The following is a 21462-nucleotide window of genomic DNA, read 5'->3' on the forward strand; positions in this document are numbered from 1 at the left end:
GCTTCCTGAGTAGCTAGGGTTACAGATGTGAGCCACTGGCACCGGATTGTACTTATTTCTTCAATCTCATAAATTGCTCCTCACAATACACCACTAACTTTAGTGTTGGGGGAGGTAATTAGGGTTTAAGGCATTTTTTCTGTTATGACTATTTCATTTCTGTTAACTATAGGCTTTTTCGTCTATTCTCAGACATATAGTTAGTAATCTTGGGGGAAAACTTTAATCAGAATACTCACTGTAGATTCTTTTACATGTTTTGATGACAACTGGCAACAGTATTTTGTGAACATATGGGCAATAATGTTTATGAATTGTATATACATACATTTGAGAAAACTACCTGTAAGCTAAGTGATGTGAAAGACAGACCAAACTTACACGAGAATCAGCAGCAGGGAATGCTGGCTTGATGAAAATTAAACAGGACCTGATTTTGTTGTCTGTGGTGGATCATGGATCCGTAGGCCCAAGCTTGATTCTGTTCCTGACTGAATGTGTTCAAGGCACTTAGCTTTCCTTGCACTCAATTCTCTTACTTGTGAGGTGAAGAGATTGAAGTAAAGGCTTTTTTCATTCCTGAAAACTTCCTGATCTATGGGGCAGTTCACATGGAGTCTCTCTGATTAAGTTATTTATGATGTTTACTCTACTTAGTTGAAGTCAGTCATAACTCCATGTGTTGTATTAAGAACCTCCTTTTGTATTATGTTGACACTTTGGTTGAACTCAGAACAGAGTCTAGCTAACTGGCTCTCTAAATGGAAGGAACAGCCAGCCACCCCTTTCAAAGAGGCCCATCTGTCTGCAAACAGCCAGATTTCTAGGGAGTGTTAGACACCAGGACAAATGCTTGTATATGAATAACCTTATAGCAGTCCTGTGGGATATAGATGATAATTGTCAACTGCATTTACACATGAGTAAAGTCAGACACACAGGTTAAGTGGCTGTTCCAAAGAGGAATCAGAGAGCATCCTGTGTATATCACTGTGCTATGTATGCTGAACTTGAAACCACTGTGAGATAATTACCCATTGTAGACTTTATATCACCTTTAGTAAGCTATGGATTGCCAAACTATAACCACTATATTATAGGCTACTATGCAGTATCTTCTTAATAGAATGCATTGAAACTTTATGACTTTTTGAAGGAGCCACAAGTTGAGCTATTTTAGAATCCACTTTTTAAAACAAAGGATCAAGGAAAAAAAATAAAAACGTTATTTTGAATTGCACTGCCCCAAATGCTAGAATACTCATCGATGGTTATAAGTAAAACTAACCATTCATTTCCTGATTCCCTTAAACCTATTTCAAGTGTTCATAGCCACATACACTAAGCAGATAATGAAAAAAAAAAAAAAAAAAGGAAAGAAATTAACATTCTCAAAGAAAGTCCTGTTGGACTGGACTATTTCAGGACTTTAAGGCAGTATATTTCCCTTCAAATGTTGCAAGATGAGCTCAGAGTGTGACATCTGTGAATGAAGACTTGGATTGTCTTTTAAGATTAGCCATCTGACTTCCATTATGCCCCTCTGCTAACATAAGAATGAAGCCCCTTTGGGCCTCATTAAGTGTCGTTTGCCACCTCAAAAAGGCAAGACATGTATCCAGAATCCACTTTTCACTAAGCCTTGTGTTTAGAGCCTCCCACTCTCCCAACAAAACAACAGTGACAGCAAGATGGTGTGCTACCAGGCCAAGCAACATCATGTGTTGGCTTCACTTCAAAGTTCAGATACGAGCATGAACCATGCAAGTCAACTTTTAGATTCAGAACTGCTAAGCAAATAAAGCACTGGAAGTCTGTTATATGGAGTGAAAACAGAAATCTTTGAGGGTTGTGTTAAGAATGTTTTTGGAAACGTTCTTAGCTGGGAAGGTTCTCGCAAATGTATCTACAGTAGACACCTGACTGTATGTTCCCCCTAAAGCAGGAAGAATGTGTATTTTGCTCCTATTTCTCCCATCCAACTTCTACAGCACCTGAACTAGGGGAGCCACTCAGGACTTTTTTTCCCACCCTTTGGTGCTAGTCTTAGGGCTTAAACTCTTTTGTTAAGGCTAGCACTCTACCATTTGAGCCACAGCTATACTTCCTTTTTTTTTCTTTTTTTGGTATGGGACTTGAATTCTGAGCCTGGGTGCTGCCCCTGAGCTCTTCAGCTCAAGGATAGTGCTCTACCACTCAAGCCACAGTGCCACTTCTGGTTTGCTGGTGGTTTAGTGGAGAGAAAGCGTTTCATGGACTTTCCCACCCTTGCTGACTTTGAACTGCGATCCTCAGATCTAAGCCTCATGAATAGCTAGGATTACAGGCATGAGCCAATGGCGCCTGGCCTTTCAGGACATTTTTAATGAAGAAAACATCTAAGGTCAAGTGCTAGGCTTACCTGGGCCTCAAATTCTTTTTTCCTTTTTAATGAAAATGGGACATTTTCTTTATTCTGCTATAAAGAAACTTTTGCTTTTGGAAAATAGACTTAAAGCAAAGAACAGATTGATCTTTGGGTTGAAGACTTTACAAGCTATCTGCTTACCACTTGTGCTCAGGCCTCCTTCATTTGTGTCAGTTTGCATGGCTGAATGAGATCATGAAGGTAAGGGCCACCAATAAGCACTTCATCGTGAACTACAGCCCTCTCCTATACAGCTGCCTTCCCTCACTACTTCCAGGGATCCTAATATAGCTGAAGAGAACAAATGTCCAATTCAATCACTGAAAAACTCAACCCTGTCAGAAAGTACTATTAAGTGGGTAGTATGTGAGGTTTAGAGTATCATTAAATAACCAAGCCATTAGCTGTAGTACTTCATCATCCATGTTTATAGTTAGCTAACCAGTATCAACTAAACCCTAGTGCATATTTCAAGGTTCTGCAGAAGATATAAACATCATACTCCATGGTATATGATGTCCATTTTTGCATCATCAAGTTGGGGAGAAAAGTATGTCATGGGCTATTTGATAATACAGATATATTTAGTAAGCAATCCTGTTATTCTGCAAACAGTATGAAGTGTACTTATGCAGCATGCCACTAGGTGAAATAGTCAAATGGAATGGTTTCGTGCATGGAACCTATTGTTGACAGAAACACTGTTACACAGCCATGACTATAAGGCAGAAAAGCAGAATTTGATCAGCCCACTCACAGTGGAGGAAAGAAGCTATATCCTCCAGAGGTGGCAATGGTTCAAGTTTTGGGAAGGATTGTATCAGGCCATCGAGAGCCACAGGACATGCACATATGGAAATATAAAAGCAAGCCTTCTCACTACAATTAATGTTCACTAGTAAAGTTAAAACTTAAATATAAAAGTTTAGAAAAAAATTAGGCGCCAGTGGCTCATGCCTGTAATCCTAGCTACTCAGGAGGCTGACATCTGAGAATCAGGCAGGAAAGTCTGTGAGACTCTTTTTTTTTTTGTTCAGTTGTTGGCCTGAACTCTGGGCCTGGGTGCTGTCCCTCAGCTCTTCCGCTCAAGGCTAGAGCTCTACCACTTGAGCCATAGCTCCACTTCCAGTTTTTTCTGCTTATGTGATGCTGAGGAATCGAACCCAAGGCCTCATGCATGCAAGGCAAGCACTCTACCACTGAGCTACCTTCCCAGCCCCTATGAGACTCTTATCTCCAATAAACCACTAGAAAACCAGAAGTGATGCTGTGGCTCAAGTGGTAGAGCACTCACCTTGAGCTGAAGAGCTGAGGGACAGTGCCCAAGCCCAGAGTTCAAGCCCCATGACTGACCAAAAAAAAAAAAAAAAGTTTAGAAAAAGAAAACTAGAAAGCTAAACCACAATGTGAAACTTCTAAATATAAATATGTACATATATATATGCATACACACACACACATACCAAATATGGTCTCAGCTGAGACTTAACTAAATCAGAAACCCTGATTCTGGACCCCAGCTGTTTCTGAAGCTTAGCAAGGCCCAGTAGTCTGTGGACCTCTGGAAGCAACAGTAAAGACTAGGGATGAACAAAAAATAGTATGCAGAATCCAGCATGGCCAACATTAAGAGGATAAAGGGAAGAGGTGAAAGAAAATTTCCCAAAAGAAATGTATTACGCCACATTCTATATTCTACAGTTCAAATGCCATCTTGATACATGAAGACATTTTTAGGCTCATAAACACAGAATTAGTTAAGAGAAAAGTTTTCTATCTAGAATCAATATAGAGATGGAGTTCTCCCACAATTTGTTTGCCAAATATAATTTCTTCTAGTTTAGGGATAAGATTGTCTACCAATATATCACTGGAGATGGAGATAAATGAGAACTTCTTGATTGAAGGTTTGGAACACAGACATAGGCTTACATAGATAGTTATAATTATCATATCTAGAATCTCATTGCTGGAGTTTCTCCTGTGTCCACCAATAAAGGTGGTAAATAAATTTGATTGGAATAACATAGTACACACAATTATTTTCTGAGCAAAAATTTCCAAACTTTATAAAGCAATTTTTAAACAAACAAAAATCCAACAGTTGTAACAACTTGGCATTCAGAGATATTGCTAAGCCTCCAACAATGCATGTCAGACACTTGTCCAACCCAAAAGGCTAAATAACATGGAAGCCAAGAGGCTCTGCTCTTGGCCTTCTACCAGTCTTCTGTATATTTTTTAGTAGAAGATAACAGTAATTTTGTAACCCATCATGTCTCTCCTTTGTCATTCAATAGTAGTAATTACATTCATCTTTGTGCTTACTCCTTTTCAGGACCCTGCTTTTCTTTTCTTTTTTTTTTTGTCTTAACCTTGTACATAAGTCTGTTATCAACAGGACAAATTTAGACATAGGAGGGGAATAGATGTCTGGATGAATAGATGGATGAGTGGATGGATTCATGTTTGGATAGACTGATGAATGGAGGGATGATGGATGCATGGATCTGTGGATAGGTGGCTAGATGATGGATGGATGATGGATAGGGAGGTGGAGGGATGATGGATGGATGAAAGGAAAATGTAAACAAAAGGTGAAAGAAAGGAAGGAGGAAGTTTTGCTTTGGAAATGGAAAAGACAGGGAAGAACTGGGTGACTACCGTTCAACCTTTAAAAGCCTCCCAGAAAATAGTCAAATACCTGTTTTTACTTTCAGAGGAAAAACGACCCCTATGCTCTTGCGTCTCTAGTGTCCTTTGAAGTTAAGAAGATGCCTTATAAAGATCAGCCAGCAAAACTGCCAGAAGGAGGCATAGCCGTGAGTATCTTTCAGTTACAAATACGCACAAATATGCAACTGAAGGAACGTCTGAACCACTGTCCAGCTTGAGCTCTTAACTTAGATGTTTACCTGATTATAGAAAAGTCCCCCCACCCCTCACCTCACTATTACCTTTTTTTCAGTCTGGAAAAGTCTCATTGCCTGTTTGGTTCTTAAATTTTCTATATAAATTTCTACTGAGGAAAATTAAAGGACAGGACTCCTACTCATCAACTTCTTTCAGTCAAGCCATTTTGTTTCTGATAGGTCCAGATAGCAATAGTGATTATAAGAAAATTGTAATGATTCTTTAATGTTACAAACCCCTCACCTTGAATCCAGGGTCTGTTGCTTGCTAGGCAATCACTCTACCACTTGAGCCATGTCCCTAGCCTTCTACTTTCATTCTGATAACAATGTGGTGAATTGGGTTCTCCCTGAGGACAAGTTGACCACAAAGTAGCAAACTGACTTCAGAGAGTCGTTTTTTCTTTATCCAAAGATAGACAACAAAGAAAGAGCACAAAGAAAGAATTTCCATTGAATGAAATACTGTTTCTTATAACTGAGGTCCTTAAACAACACTAACACCCAAATAGTTATGACAGAACAACTTCTGACATCTTCAGCAGTGGGGTAAAGAAATGCAGAAGGGAGAAAGGCAGTGGTTAAGAGGGTATCCGCAGGTGCCATTACCCAAACTCTGCCTTCCTAGTTATGTGTGGAAGATAGAATGCTCTGAAAAGTAGTATTGAGGCTTCAACCTTCATCACTATACTATAGATCTGTCTATCTAAATCTAGATCTCTATAGATAGATAGATGCATAGATAGATAGATACAGAGATAGATAGATAGATAGATAGATAGATAGATAGATAGATAGATAGATAGATAGATAGTCCATGCTACGCCTTCATCACTAGTTTAGGGACTGAGTAAGGCTGGGCTGAGCCCTGTACTGGACTTTGAAAGCCATACAGGTGAAGTCCCTGCAGTGATCGCTGTTGAGGACTTCAGCAGGGGTGAAGCACCTAAAGGAAAATCTGAGATTTCCAGAAGAGTCACCTGGGCTAGATTCTGAATCACCCTCATTCCTGTTAGAAACTTCAAGGAGTCACTTTGCTTCTCTGAGGCTAATCATGCCCCCGCCCCCAACTCCGCAGTGGAATTGCTAAGATGATAAATAGCTTTACCCCAGGATTATACCTGGAACAAGAAAGTCTCAAGTCTCAGCCAGCGGCAGTAAACTTCCCCAAATGTCTTACATTCTCTACCCACTGGAAATGACAATGAAGATTTGCACAAAGCCTATTAAAGCCAGAGTGGCCACATCTTTCTTGATTTAAATTATCTCTCTTTCTCTTCATGAGATGTCTACTTGTTGCCTGGATTTATGTTCAACCCAGAAAACAGAGGCTTTGGATTTTTCATACAGAGCGTTTGTCCGAAGAAGTTCAAAGCCTTGTCGCTCTAAAGGGAGATAAATCCAGGCCCTTTGTTTGCTCTGAGCACATGTTTCATAACAAAACACATGTTCCAGTCCTTTTGGTCAACAGGATTGCCATTTCTCTGTGCTGGCCACAGGTGACAACCTGATGTTCTCAACTCATCTCAAAACATGCAGGAGATGATCAAATGCATATTTCCTCTGCCCGAACAACCCCTGTGATGTATTGTAGAAAGAAAAAAAAAGACCTGTTCTGTTATCAGACATGGATGATTTACCATGCCATTTAAGTAGAGGTTATTAGAAAAACATTTAGGAAGGAAAAAGCTTTCAAGTCTCTCAATACCTGACTAAGTAGAGACAATCTTGCGAGTAAGAGCTGTGAAGAGTAGAAAACAGTGAATCTGGGGCTTGATTTGAGTCTGGATGGAGCCATAGAGTTTATAGCAAGTTCTCAAAAGTCTATGTCAGACTTCTCCCAAAAAGAGCCTTTTGCCAGGGTCATACCACCAGTGCCCTAGCTACCCAGGAAGCTGAGATCTGAGCATCTACAGGCAGCCCAAGCAGGAAACTCTGCGAGACTCTTACCTCTGATTACCAAAAAGAAAAAAAAAAGGAAAGAAAGAAAAGAGCTAGAAATGGAACTATTGTTCAAGTGGTAGAGTGCCAGGCTTGGGCATATAAGATAAAGACTGTCGCTCAGGCCCTGAGTTCAAGCCCCAGTACCTACACATATATACACACAGGCCACAGAAGAGAATTGTTGTAAGGTGATAGACATTTGAAATAGATTGTTAAAGAATCGAGAAAGCTCCATTTGATCACCAAGGAAAAACTATAAGGAGTCTAAGTAAGAGCTAGTGGTTTTCCCAGATGCCTCTGTGAGATGGTAAAGTTGTTTATCAACATGGTTGTAAACCAGCCATTTCTCAAGGTCTATGGAACCTTCCACCGGGAAGAACATGGTCTGTCCGCCGTTTGCACAGCTCCATGTTTATAACAAAAGAACACCTCGTTCAATGCCACTCAGTCCTCCCCAGAGGTTATGTGATTGGGAGGTTTTAAGCATAGACACTAAAAGCCAGACACCCTGTGGTTCACATCTGTATTCCTACTCCAAAGGCTGAGATCTGACAATAGAGGTTCAAAGACAGCCTGGGCAGGAAGTTCAAAGCCAGTCTGGACAGGAAAGTCCGTGAGACTCTTATCTCCAATTAACCACCAAAAAGCCAGCGCTACCCTTCAGCAAAAAAGCTCAGGGACAGGCCTTGAGTTCAAACCCCAGGACTAGCACCAAAAAAGGAGAAGAAGGAGAAGGAGAAGGAGAAGGAGGAGGAGGAGGAGGAGGAGGAGGAGGAGGAGGAGGAGCAGGAGGAGGAGGAGAAGCAGGAGGAGGAGGAGGAGGAGGAGGGACAACACACTAAATCGTTATAGCACAGAATGTAAAGTTATTCAATTATTTACACATACTCTTGGCTCACCCATAAACCAGTGTACTCAATGCATTTGCATGGGATGCAAGTAATACGCCATTCTCTAATGTATATTTAGAGAAGAGTTTCGCTATCTAGTCAAAACACACACAAAAAAAAAATTTAAACACCTTATGAAAACCACTGATTGTCTCAGCTGGAACCTGGTGGCTCATGCCTGTAATCCTAGCTATTCAGGAGGCTGAGCTCTGAGGATCGCTGTTCAAAGCCGGCCCAGACATAAAGGTCCATGAGACTCTTATCTCCAATAAATCACTCAGAAAACCAGAAATGGCTCTGTGGCTCAGGTGGTAGAGCGCTCGCCTTGAGCTGAAGAACGCAGGGACAATGCCCAAGCCCAGAGTTCAAACCCTATGACCAACAAAAGAAAGAAAGAAAGAAAGCCATTGTCTCAAAACATAGGAAATCCATTTGCTCTTCAGAACAGTGAGCAGAGCTTTAGCACCCCAAAATGGAATTCTCCGATGAAACAATTACTCTGAGTCAAGTGAAGGATATGCCTTGCTTGTCTCCTGAGGCCTCTTGCAGTGTTGTTGAACATGAGCTCAGCCTTTCCCTTTGTGCTATGGTTTTGCTCGAAGTGGCACCATAGCCAGGGTGTGGGGGACAGTTATTTAAAACATCCCTCTGACCCCACCTTGGTATGTTTACACAGGACTGTGTGAGATATAAATACAGATGTCAACATTAATTACCTTTACAAATACAAGGGGAGGTTTTTCTTCTACCTTGGTGTTTTATTTTGGGGGGGGGTCAAAATATACACAAACATATCATAAATGTCGATGATAAAATGTAGGCATATTAAAGTTTATTTATGGTCTTTCAACCATAATAAAGAACAAGAAGATTTACAACATGATGAAGGTAAGATTAAATGTTCCCTACTTAAGATCACTTTAAGAAAATCCAAACGCTTACAATTTATGGATTCCACTTCCTCAAATTGCAGATAATAAGTGAGTTGTTAAACTTTATGCTATTTCTTTAAATAGCTACAAGTTCCTGATAAACAAACAAAAATGTATTAAAGCAGATTGTTGATTAGTTGGCATGCAAATTGGATTTTTCCCCCTAAGCTTTAAATTCCCAGTAATTCAAAACTAACCTTTATTTTCTTTTTGTTTTGTCAGTACAAGGGTTTCAGCTCAGGATTTCCCACTTGCTATGGCTCTACCACTTGAGCCATACTCCCAGATCTTTTTGTTTGTTTATTAGATAGGGTCTCACATTTTTACTTGGGATGAGCCTCAGACCACAATCCTCCTATAGCAAGTATTTGGGATTCTTAAGGTGAAGCATCATGCCTAGCTAGTTTGAGGTGAGGTCGTGCTAAATTGGCATGGCCCGGCCTGCAAGTGTGATCTTCCCATTCTCTAACTCGTATTTAGGATTACAGGCATGTGCTGCCACATACCCTGCCCCAAACTTTTTTATTTTAAAAAGTCCAAATCTTAAGTCACAAGTCCATGTTCTCAAAGAAAGCCTTTCCTCTTAAGTTCACGCCCTTCTAGCTCGGGCCCACCTCTGTGAAGGAATTTTGTAATGAGGGATTTGGATAGCTCAGCTGTTTTACCCTTGTGTAAGGTTTTGTACAAAATGCAGGAGACTCACAAGCGCAGTCCACTAGAATAGTTGTTAATATGTATGGACACTGAATCCCACTGACTGAGTTCCTGAAATAGAGCTGAAGAACTGAATTTGTACTTCCATTTTATCTTCACCCATTTAAATGCCAACTGAAATTCTGATGTCTTTGTTTCAACCGTAAGCACAGTTTTGTTGATTTTATAGGAGTACGTTTTTACTTTCTTTTTCCAGTCTGGCTTTATTTGCCTTGCTTGTTCAGCTGACACTGTATAATTTGAACCATACCTCCAACCTAGACCTTTGCTGGTCAGTTGCAGAGGGAATCTTACAGATTTTTCTGCCCAGGTTGGCTTTGAACAATGATCCTAAGGAACTCAGCCTGCCAAGTAACTAGGATTTACAGGCAAGAACTACCAGTACTTGGATTTTTATGTTTTTAAATTTTTATACCAATTACGTATTGAAATGATAGTATCTTCATCATGAATGATGATTACATTGACATAGTGGTGATTGCATTAATGATGCTATTAGTGTCAACACTTAATAGTTAACAGTTAATATTTGTGGTTAAATAGCAGATATTGTTAAAAAAAATTAATGTCCCATTTCTTTTCACTCTTCACTCCCAAGAAATCTGAGACTCATGTATGGTTGTGCCATGCTTCTGTTGGGCTGCCAGGGTGAGCAGAAGGTTGTATTGATGGCATCCAGAGAGCTCCAGAACACCTTGAGTACTTAACTAAATATTATCTCAAACCAAGGAAAGACAGTCACTCTGAATCCACATTCAGACATCAGAAACTTGAAACATTGTGGCTTTTATCTTTTTTTTCTCATTATGTACTAGCCAATGGATGTGTCCAACAAAACCTCTTCTGGACTTCTGAAGATGAGTTGATAAATATTGGAAATACTAAAGTTGTTAGTGAGACAGGCACCTGCTTATGCAGGTCATCCTAGCTACTCAGGAGGCTGGGATGTAAGGATTGCAGTTCAAAGCCAGCTCAGGCAGAAAAGTCCCCATGAGACTCTTATTTCCAATTAACCACTCAAAAACCAGAAGTGGCACTGTGGCTCAAGTGGTAAAACACTAGCCTTGAACATAATTAGGCTCAGGGACAGTGCCGAGGCCCTAGATTTCAAGTCCTACAACCAACAAAAATAAAATAAAGTTGTTGCCCTACCATTCTACAGCACTAGAGTGTATTTAAATAAACTTTGGCCTATGTCAAAGTGATCAATTAAATCCTTTCCTTTGCTACTGACCTCCAGCAAAGGAAATCTAGTGTATCTGTACAGAGCACAAAGTTTCAGGAAAAGCTGGGCTTTGCTAATGGAAGGCCTCCTAGCCACTTATATCTACAGATCAGTGTTGTCACATTACTCACAGGTCACTTGGTTCCAGAAAGATGAACCTGTGACACCACTAACGATGGCTTCCATTCAGCTCTTTTCAGCCACAGCCTAGCTCCTGTGCACAGCAACTCAAATGAAATGCTTTAGAATATCGTTGTTGGTTTTCTATATTTCTACCAACCCTGGGGAACTTGCAACCTTGGTGACTTTCTGAAAGCCCAGAAGTTTAAGGCAACAGAATCAAGGATGGTTTCTACAGCTGTGCTCAGTTTAGAAGGAGACTGGGCAGACTGGGTACCACATGGAGATCCTAAGGGCAGAGGACCCAGGAGGCAGAATGCAGTAGGGAATGCAGAGTTTGCTCTGCACTCTGTGTGTAGAATGCCTTGCAAGAAATGCATATGCTACTGGGACTGGGAAGGTGGCTCCGTAGTAGAGTGCTTGCCTTGCATGCATGAAGCCCTGGGTTTGATTCCTCAGCACCACATAAGCAGAAAAAAGCCAGAAGCGGCACTGTGGTTCAAATGGTAGGGTGCGAGCCTTGAGCTGAATCACTGAGGGACAGTGCCCAGGTCGAGTTTAGCCCCCCTGACCTACAAAAAAAGAGAGAAAAGGAAAGAAAGAAAAGAAAGACAGACAGGAAGGAAGGAAGGAAGGAAGGAAGGAAGGAAGGAAGGAAGGAAGGAAGGAAGCAAGGAAGCAAGGAAGGAAGCAAGGAAGGAAGCAAGGAAGGAAGCAAGGAAGGAAGGAAGGAGAAAGAAGGAAAGAAAGAGAAAAGCATATGCTGTGCGTTACACTAATACCTCCATTGCTCGGGCAATGGAGTGGTATTTAGACAGGAAGTATTATTATTATTTTTTTAATGAAACTAGTGGTGCTGGAAGCAGACTGGCTAAGAGTTAATAATGAGAATTTCAGGAATCGGGAGCTGGACGGGAATTTCTGAGTGTTGGACTGCTTCAGAGCAATCTTCTTCTTTCCAATTGTTCTCAGGCCTGCTCTCAGAATCACTGGAAACAGAATGTAAACAAAACACTTGTAGGTTGGGTAATGGTCCCTTGTAAAGCTAGATCCTGCTTGAGAAAACCTTACTAAGCATAACTGGACAATGTGATAGTTTATTTGGACCTTTTCAGCATTGTTGCAAAAAGGCTTCATATATCTTTGTTAGGTAACCTTCCCTGCTTGTCTCTCCAGTTTGACAGGCAGCTCATCAAAGTCTTCAGTAACCAAGGGGCCGAGGGAGCTGGCATAGGCTCTGTCTACTGATCCTATTCCATTTCCCAGTACGAAACAAACAATTGAAGAATCCATGTTCCTTTTTTCAACTCCTTATACTTCTTTTAGCTTATAGATCTAGCATAGACTAGTAAGAGGGGACTTAAAATGGGAATTGGGTAAATCAGAAGACTTAGAGACATCGGTGGCTTATCTAACTACAATTGGCAAATACTGGCAAGCTTTAACACAGAGATTAAATATAGAGACTAAACCTATATTATTTCTTCCGTGGACATGGAGCTTGAGGGAAAGAAAAACTTTATAAGAAACCACAGAATGTTCCATTGCTCCAGAGCTCTTTCTCCTGGGTCATCTTAACTGGCCTGTGAGTGAATGGTCCCTTCTATTTCTTTTATGTCTAAATTTCTGAAATTCTCATCACCAAAACTGTCTGTCTTCCTCCAGTAAAGTTGTGTTTTCTTTGAAATTGGCCTCATGCCAAGAAAAAGGTTTGGAAAAAGCAGTGATTTCCATACATTATTAGATGCAATTAAGGAAAAAGACTGTGAAAAGAAATAGCCTTGGTCCTAATTTGCTCTTATAGCAGATTTACTTAGGCTCCAGAATCCATTGGGACCATTTTGAGTCCTTGAAATGGATTTCTTCAATCTGTGAGCCGTGTGTCTCATCTTTAAAGCATTTCAGGCAGGTAACTGCACCACCATGGTGGAAATGTGTCAGATGAAGTAGGGTTGATGCTAGCAGAAAACATTTGCAGGCAAAGGAAAGTGGTACAATGGTGGGTAGATTACCACCAGCCTTTTCTTCACTGCAAACATCCATCCAAGACCCCACCCAGCACTGTTGTCAATGTGGAATGATAACTGGTCTTGCTACTTGGTTGATTCTTGTTTGGTCTAAACTGAAATGTTATTTGAGGGTTAGCAAAGCAAGTAGATCCAGGCCTGATCATTTCTACCACCCAAGAGAAGTGGGTTGAGATGGGAGGGGCAATAAAAACCAGAAGAAGTAGAGCAGAGCCTTAGGAGCATCCTCAATCCAAGATGAAAATATCCAGACATCTCAGGCCAGGACCGGTTCCAACGCCACCACTGGATTTCAGTCACGATTTCCTCCTTTGCTGATGGGTGGGTGAGGATTGTGGTCTAGAGTTCTTGGCCATGTGTCAGAATTGAAATCATGAGCCTTCCAACCAACACACTTAAAGATGAGGAAACACAGAGACCAATTTGAAGGGGCGATGCAAGCTACTCTGTTAAAATCAGAGATGCTGGCATTGGTGAATAGCATGCAGGTCCAAAAAAGCTCCCTCCTTGGTTTTGCTTTAGCACATCTAGGCTTCTTTGCAGCTGCTTGGAATAGATAAGCAAGAGAGGTTCTTCTTTGGGCTGGTCTCGTTCTCTTTACTGTGGGGAGTGACACTGGCTCACTATCCAGATGTTTACTTCAGTTCTGCACCTGGATATTGAATTTAGGATTCAAGGTAGCTCCAGGATACACCAGGACAGGGTCTCTTTACACATGTAATGTCAACCTCAGTAATAACCAGAGGTTCTCCAATGGATGATATTTACTTGGAAATAGAATCAAATTACACTGGGAATCCACACGTCCTAGTAAACTATAAGTATATTCAGAGAAATTGAGTCAAGGGAAAACCTGAAAGACAAAAGAAAAAAATGAATGGCATATTTTGAAACAATAATCCCTAGCTAGTTAAGGATTCATTAGAGGATAAAAACCATTCTGAAACTGAGCAGGGAAGAGCGGGGATAGATGAACGGGGAGACACAGATTTTTGTTTTAGTTTGTTTGTTTGCATAAGGTTGCAGTGGCCTTTGTGCAAGATTGAGAAGTTGGTCGAATGTTTTTTAGTAGTTCCTGTGAAGCAGTCACGCATGCAAACCCTTCCTTTACAGCCTGTTGGCTTATTACCTAAATTTCTCGTTACGTTGAACACAAGCAACTTCACTTTTGCTCCTGCCAACTTCCACATGTAATTCCTTCCAGAAAATGTACACTGCTTTGTCTCAAGTTCTAGGCTTTCGTTCACTGACAAGGCTAGAGATAAGGAGACCTGATGGTGACATTAATTAGTGCTATGAATCACTCAGTTCTTTGGGGTTCAATTTTATCATCCACAGAATGAAAGGATTAAGTTCGATGATTTCTGACAGCCTTCAGACTAAGGGTTTCTGGCTGCTCGTAAGTTCAACTCCTGATGGAGTCACTGAGACACAGGAAGGGACATGTATGAAGCGTCTACTTTTAGCCATTGGCACCATAAAGATCCTGCCCAACTTAAGGCTCCTGCTGTCCAGTTTGCTGGCTGGTTTGGCCATCCACCACAATTCTATTCAAGAGTTCCTGTAGGAAAAATCCAACCACTACCAAGTGTCTTATCATTAGATATTTTTTAACCCCCAACTGCAGAACCTGGGACTATGCTTGTGTTTAAGAGCCCATATTCGGGTACAATTCAGTTTTATGGACATGATTGCAAATGTTTACGTGGATCTTTTCCTAAGGAACCCCCAGTATTATACTGGCAACGACTGCTTTATTTCACAAAATAGCTTTCAAATGAGAGCTCATTTGCTTTGTTTTCATTTCAGATTAAGACATCCGTTATCTGGGCAACCCCAAATGTTTCCTTCTCCATCCCATTATGGGTCATCATACTAGCCATACTGCTGGGATTGTTGGTTCTAGCCATCTTAACCTTAGCTTTGTGGAAGGTAAGTAGTTCTTTCATTTTCCTTTAAGACTGGAGAGGTCATTGAAGGCAATACTAAAAGCATAATTTATATGTCTTTTTTTTTTTTTTTTTTTTTTTTTTGTCGGTCGTAGGGCTTGAACTCTGGGCTTGGGCACTGTCCCTGTGCTTTTCAGCTCAAGGCCAGTGCTCTACCACTTGAGCCACAGAGCCACTCTGGTTTCTGAGTGATTTAGTTATACCCAAGTCCCAGAGACCCTCCGACAACCACCGAAAAACCAGGCAACCCGAACTGCAAAATGCAAGGTTTATTCAACAAGCCAAGGCTCGGGCCTTGTCCCGTATCCTTAGACACAGCAGAGGAAGCGAGGGGGCCCCGAGCAACAGTATAGCTGGGCTTATAAAGGCAAAAACCACAAAAGTACAGCAATGCTATTTAGGGACCTGCTTGAGCCATGGAGGCTGACATCTCCTGTGGTTAATCTTCTGCTGACTGGGTCTCGAAACCATCCTGTTCTGGGGTGTTCTGCAATCTTTAAATAACAGTTCCCAAAAATTTTGTACAGACATGTTATTAATTCATTTTTGCAACCTTTGCAACATTAACTCAGAACAGGAATGAGGGACTGACACAAGTTAACTTTTAGAAGCTGTCACAAAATGGCTTTAGTTTGGTTCTTACAGTTTATTGGAGATAAGAGTCACAAGGACTTTCCTGCCCCGGCTGGCTTTGAACCGTGATCCTCAGAGCTCAGCCTCCTCAATAGCTAAAATTACAGGTGTGAACCACTGGCACCCGGCTATTTATAGATTTTTTTTTAAGATCTGAAAATTGTGTGCTAGTTGCTTTGACATATTTAATATGTCTTGTGTTGCTAGTGTTTAAGAAGACTGGGGGGGGGGGGGAGTGCATTTGTTTTTTTTTAATCTCATGATATTTTTGTAGTTCTGGGGACTGAACTCTAAGCCAGTGTTCTTCCACTGAGCTATATCTCCAGCTCTCATTCTGAGATTTCTTGTAAATAAAAAATCAGGGTGGGTGAAGTTATTAGCTAAGGCCTGTGACTTTTTTTTCCAGTATGCTGGGAGTGATCATGTTATTAGGAAGATTTCTCTCTCTGGTTTAATTAGCCTAGATCTTAAGCTTTCTATGACATGGTCTATCACAAATCCTTTGAGATTTGTCTTTATAAGCACTGCACCAATGCAATTAATATAGGTCAATTCTAATTTTTTATTTCGACTATGAATTAGGCCAACAAGATCGTACATGTTACAAGAGGCTCAGACTTATTTTGTTATCTTGCCAAATAGTCAGTCTTTATTAGGAAGCTTTAATGTGTTCTTTGATGTGTTCTACTGAGGTTTGTCCTAAGTTCACAACAAGAATGAATTTCTGGTGACAACTTGAACTCCTGCCAGGTTTCGCAGAGACTTCCATTCCAAAAATAGAAACGATGTCACAAATATGTGGCTATAAGTACAATTAACTCAGTCACATCTCAGCTAACCGCCATTGTTGTGGGTCCCTAACAACATGGTATGTTTTTGTTTTGAAACAATAGGCAACATACTTAACAGAACTTGAAACTGAGAAAACCTTGGCTTTGAATAAGAATAGCTTTTCTAATTGTAACCCATTCACACCCTTTTAAGCCCACAGTCACTTAGAAATGACTTTTTGTGTGTTACTTTGTGTGTTACTCCAGTTGGCAGGGGATAGAATTAGATGAGCCAATATGACACACAATAGTGAGCAATGCAGCTCTCCAAAATAAAAAGCAAGCAAAAAAGATGATTCAGGTTTCTAGGAAGATTTTCTCTGGGAAAATACAAATCGAATGAGGTAGAAGCTTCTAGAACCACTTCTTATAAGAATGGCTGGCTAATCATTGGGAAATCACTAGGATGTCTGGCTGACTGATTCTGTCACTGAAATACACATATACATATTATATATACATAATATATCTCTCACCAAGCACAAAAAGATCAACAGTTGTACATCCCACGCATGCTGCCAGCTCAGCAAAATATGCGAAAAGATGATAAAAATAAAACATAGAAGGAATTGCTGAGACACACTGCAGTCAGCCCTGGAAAACAGCCAAGGTCTGTGAGTGCTTTGTGTGAAATTGGGGCACTGTCCCGCCACCCATCAATCATGGCAGGAGGAAAGGCACCAATGCTCCACCATTCTGTCCTCCTTGTTCATCCTGCCCACCGTGCCCTGGAGCAGGTAGTACAGATGACATTCACAAAGCTCCACGCTCCTTAGCAAACAAAGTGGAAAAATGGGGTGCCTCACAAGTTTCTCCTCTGTTTCCTGCTGTTTTTGTTTTTTTTTTTGTAGTGTGGATTCTTTGATAGAGCAAGACCTCCTCAGGATGAAATGGCGGACAAGGAACAGCTGACCAGCAGCAAGACCCCGGAGGCATAACAGGGGAAAAACAAAAGACCAAAAATTCAAACACTGGTCCCATTGAAAGAAAAGGAAGGACATAGGGCTGTATAATAAAGGCTTTCCTATACCTGCCAGTGACCTAGGAAGCAAAAGAGCCCCTGACAGGATCCCATCATCAACTCCATCCGTTGAGGACATCGCCATGGAATCCAGAGAGGCCTGTGGAGAGAGAGAAAAACCCCCAACATGATGGAAACAATCAGATCAGCAATTATGGAAGATTTCTCTGGTTTTTGTCATTCCATATTTGGCAGACATTTTTGGACTAGGTATCTGAACTTAGAACTTGCTGTCCAGGTTAAAAGAAAAAAAAAAAAACAACACCAACCTGAGTTGCAAAGATGAACTGTCTGAATTCCTACAGAATTTAGAAAGTGAACAAAGACAGAACAACTGTCCAACACTACTGTACCCAATGGAATTTCTGACACCTCCCTATGGAACAGGAACATTGGTAAAGATGGATGATGACTCAGGGAGACAAAGCAATATGTTGTTGGTACTGTGAAAAGTACTTTTGAAAACAACACAGATAATTTTGTGTGAGGATTTTTTAGAAAAAGATTATTTATTTATTTTCCATTTGTCTAGAGTTGAGATTCTCTGCTTGTCCAGAGGACTGGGAAATTAAGATTTGGTTCGCTAGTTTTCAACATCACTCACTTTGTGTCATGCTAAGGTAGCTACTTTGTGCAGATAACTTTGTGTTTGAATAGCATGTCTTCCAAATTGAGATAGTATCAAGGAGAAACAAATTAGTATTATGTCAGTTTTGTTTGATACTTTGCTGCCTTCTACCTGGAATTAGTTTTATTCATATTTTGCAGGAACTCACATCTGCTCAATTTAACTTCACAAGACGTTGTATTTATATTTCCTTTTATATATGCAAAAAAAATTTCAAGGTACTCAATGCCCAGTTTGTGATTTTTAAAAGTCATTTAAATTTGTAGAGTTCATATAAAAAACTTAACAATATGGTAAACACTCCTTTTAATATATACAACAAGCAACACCAGTATTTAGCTTGGGATTAAATATCTGTTTTCCTTTCTATACCCCATATTTGTATACAAGAAAAAAATGTTAAGCATAAACAAGATAGAAATACAAAGTTATACAGGTGTGACACAAATCTATATTCCTAAAAATTTTATTTAGAATTGCTAACACCGACTTTATTACTCATTTTTTACACTAATCTTTCTAGGAAATAACCTGGGAAAATAGATAATCTTTTGTTTAAGCTATTTTTTCATCAGCTTTAACTCATGAAAAATTTGTTAAGGCTCTTGTAAATAATCCATAATCATGTTTTATATTGCCATTCTGAAGTAAAATTGACCAGTCAAATTTATAGTCTGCACAGTTTTGTATCCTTTTTATAATGATGAAAAATTGCTATGAAGAAATGCTGAACAAAATTATATGTGCAATACTTTATAGACATATGTATCTGAGGCATGTTTACACTGGCATTAGTTATTTTTAAATTAATATCCTGAATATTAATTCTGATAGAAAAACCTGACCCACATCCTTAAGTTTACATAGCAGTTGGAAAAAAATCTGTGTCCCGATTTCAACAATCATGCTTTATTTGAAAGATGAGCCAAACTCACAGACACTAAATTTTATGCTGTGCCTTTAACCTGGACAGAAGCCATTTGGCTTCAGCTGCAAAAACCCATTGGAAAGCAAACCAAAGGCACATGGATGAACACATTGTTGTAGTTCATTGTCTGTCTGCTTCTGAATTAAACCCATTCTGGAAGTTGTTGACATGTCTGTCAGGAGCTCAAGTCTAACTTCCAGTGTGTGTTGTCTGATAGCTGATGAGCCATGCACTTGATTCAAGAGTTGGAGAATCCCACACTAGCCTCTGGGGACCTTAAGTGTTAGCCCTCTTAGATAGAACCAGTTGTATAAGTCAATGGTCATCTATATGATATGATTTAAGGGATACTAAAATGCCTTCTCTATCCTCTAAAAATGCCCTAACTCTTGTCGTACCTGTCTTATGACCAAAAGATTAGTAACTCAGGCGTTAGGGTCATAAAAATGTACTCCTTACTTCTTGAAAGAACTCAACTCTCAATTCACTCTTCTGGAGTGAGCTAGAAGTGTCAAGAGACAGATAGAGCAAGGAATAAGGGCTTCAAATGCCAACCACACTCTCAGACAATAAAGGTTCTTTCTGGAGGTCCCCGCTGTACATGGGGCATTGCATGGGACATCACACACATGTATATAGCAGCCCTCTACCCCTTGGAATGTGGGGATGATGGAGGGAGGGAGAAACATGAGGTCAGTGACTCATCCAGAAGCCATTCCTCTGGCATTTCTCCCATCTACACAGAAAACACTGACAATGCACTGAGTATGTCATGACTATCTTTGCTGAGTTCTTTCATAAGTCCTAATGCACTGGGCTCCTTCTCAGAGCCTATCTGTATTTCTCTTCCCAGAATTCCCTTTCCAATTCTTGCAGCTGATTTTTAAAACATGGGGAAATGGGAGAATTAAGTTTTATAAACTTGGAGAATGTTATATAGCAAATAAATAATGTACTAGGCACCCACTGAAAACTTATACTAGAACTCAATTCTTGTTTTTATTTAAATACATGTATAGAGATCTGTGAAGATTGTCACATACCTATTTACCTGGTCACTAATAAAATTAAAAATTAAAGACATAATGGTATATTTATGGTTTATTTCACTTACAATGTAAAGTCTTCCCCATAAGAGCCAAATGTTAAAGATTTTTACCTGGAGTTTACCAGAAAAATCATGTGACAAGGGGAAACATTTGCAAGAGCAAAATTTCAGTTCTCCTTGGGGTGATGAAAATGTTCTAGATTTAGAGTATGGTAATGGTGAGACAATCTGTGACTATTCCTCATGAATCCTAGTTAAAAATAGGCACAGGAAAAAATATTCTATAAAACTATCAGCCAGGTGTCAGTGGCCCACATCTGTAATCCTAGATAATCAGAAGGCAGAGATCTGAGAATTATGGCTCAAAGCCAGCCCAAGCATGAAATTCCATCATATTCTCAACTCCAATTAACCAAGAAAGCCAGAAATGAAGCCGTGGCTCAACTGGCAGAGTGCTAGCCTTGAGCACAAAAGCTCAGGGACAATACCCAGGTCCTGAATTTAAACTCTAGAACTGGTGTGCACGCGCGCGCGCGTGCACACACACACACACACACACACACACACACACACACACACACACACACACAGGATCTATTTTGAGGCTAGTTTAAAAATTGTAAATGGGACATAAGTGAATTCTATGTTTAGATAGGGATCTAATTCTCCAGATATCTTGTTGTGTAAATGTTAATATTCTAAAATATGACCAAAATCTTTTGGTCCTAAGCATTTTTATAAGGCTATTCAACCTGTACAATAAGTACACAATGTGTGTTAGTCAATTAGTGAAACATTTGCTTATTCAATACTCTTTTATTTGGGAAAAAAGAATCATGTATTAAGGATAGTACTCAACTGAATCATATGTGAAGCTTTTTTGCCAGTCCTGGAACTTAAACTGAGAGCCTGGGCACTGTCCCTAAGCATCTTTTGCTCAAGGCTAGTACTGTACCACTAGAGCCACAGTAGCACTTCTGGCTTTTTCTGTTTGTGGTGGTATTGGGGAATTGAACCCAAGGCTTCATGCATGCTAGGCAAACACGATACCACTAAACCACATTCCCAACAATGAGGCTTATTTTTATTTCACCAAAACTTTCTAAAAGTGAGATCGCATGCTCAAAATATATGGAAATGTTTGTATCTCTTGATATTTACCAGCCACCCAGTACAGTCATGTTCCATAAGACAGTTAAATACTAGCCACTTCCTTGAGTGAGATTCAGGAATTATAATGAAAAAGATGTATGT

The 21462-nt window shown here is 40.1% G+C and overlaps 1 protein-coding gene across 1 annotated transcript in view; it reads left to right on the forward strand.

Annotated features, from left to right (window-relative positions):
* The window catches only part of Itga8 (integrin subunit alpha 8), a 167889-nt gene extending 147646 nt beyond the window's left edge, over nucleotides 1-20243 (forward strand). The window contains exons 28-30 of the mRNA XM_042686085.1: nucleotides 5128-5229; nucleotides 14981-15103; nucleotides 17435-20243. Of these exons, the coding sequence (XP_042542019.1) occupies nucleotides 5128-5229; nucleotides 14981-15103; nucleotides 17435-17521 (312 nt within the window). The 3' untranslated portion in view covers nucleotides 17522-20243. The remainder of the gene's footprint in view (nucleotides 1-5127; nucleotides 5230-14980; nucleotides 15104-17434) is intronic.
* Nucleotides 20244-21462: the final 1219 nt, after the last annotated feature.

Source organism: Dipodomys spectabilis, unplaced genomic scaffold, assembly GCF_019054845.1.
Source record: "Dipodomys spectabilis isolate Male_0828 unplaced genomic scaffold, ASM1905484v1 ptg000096l, whole genome shotgun sequence".
NCBI lineage: Eukaryota > Metazoa > Chordata > Mammalia > Rodentia > Heteromyidae > Dipodomys > Dipodomys spectabilis.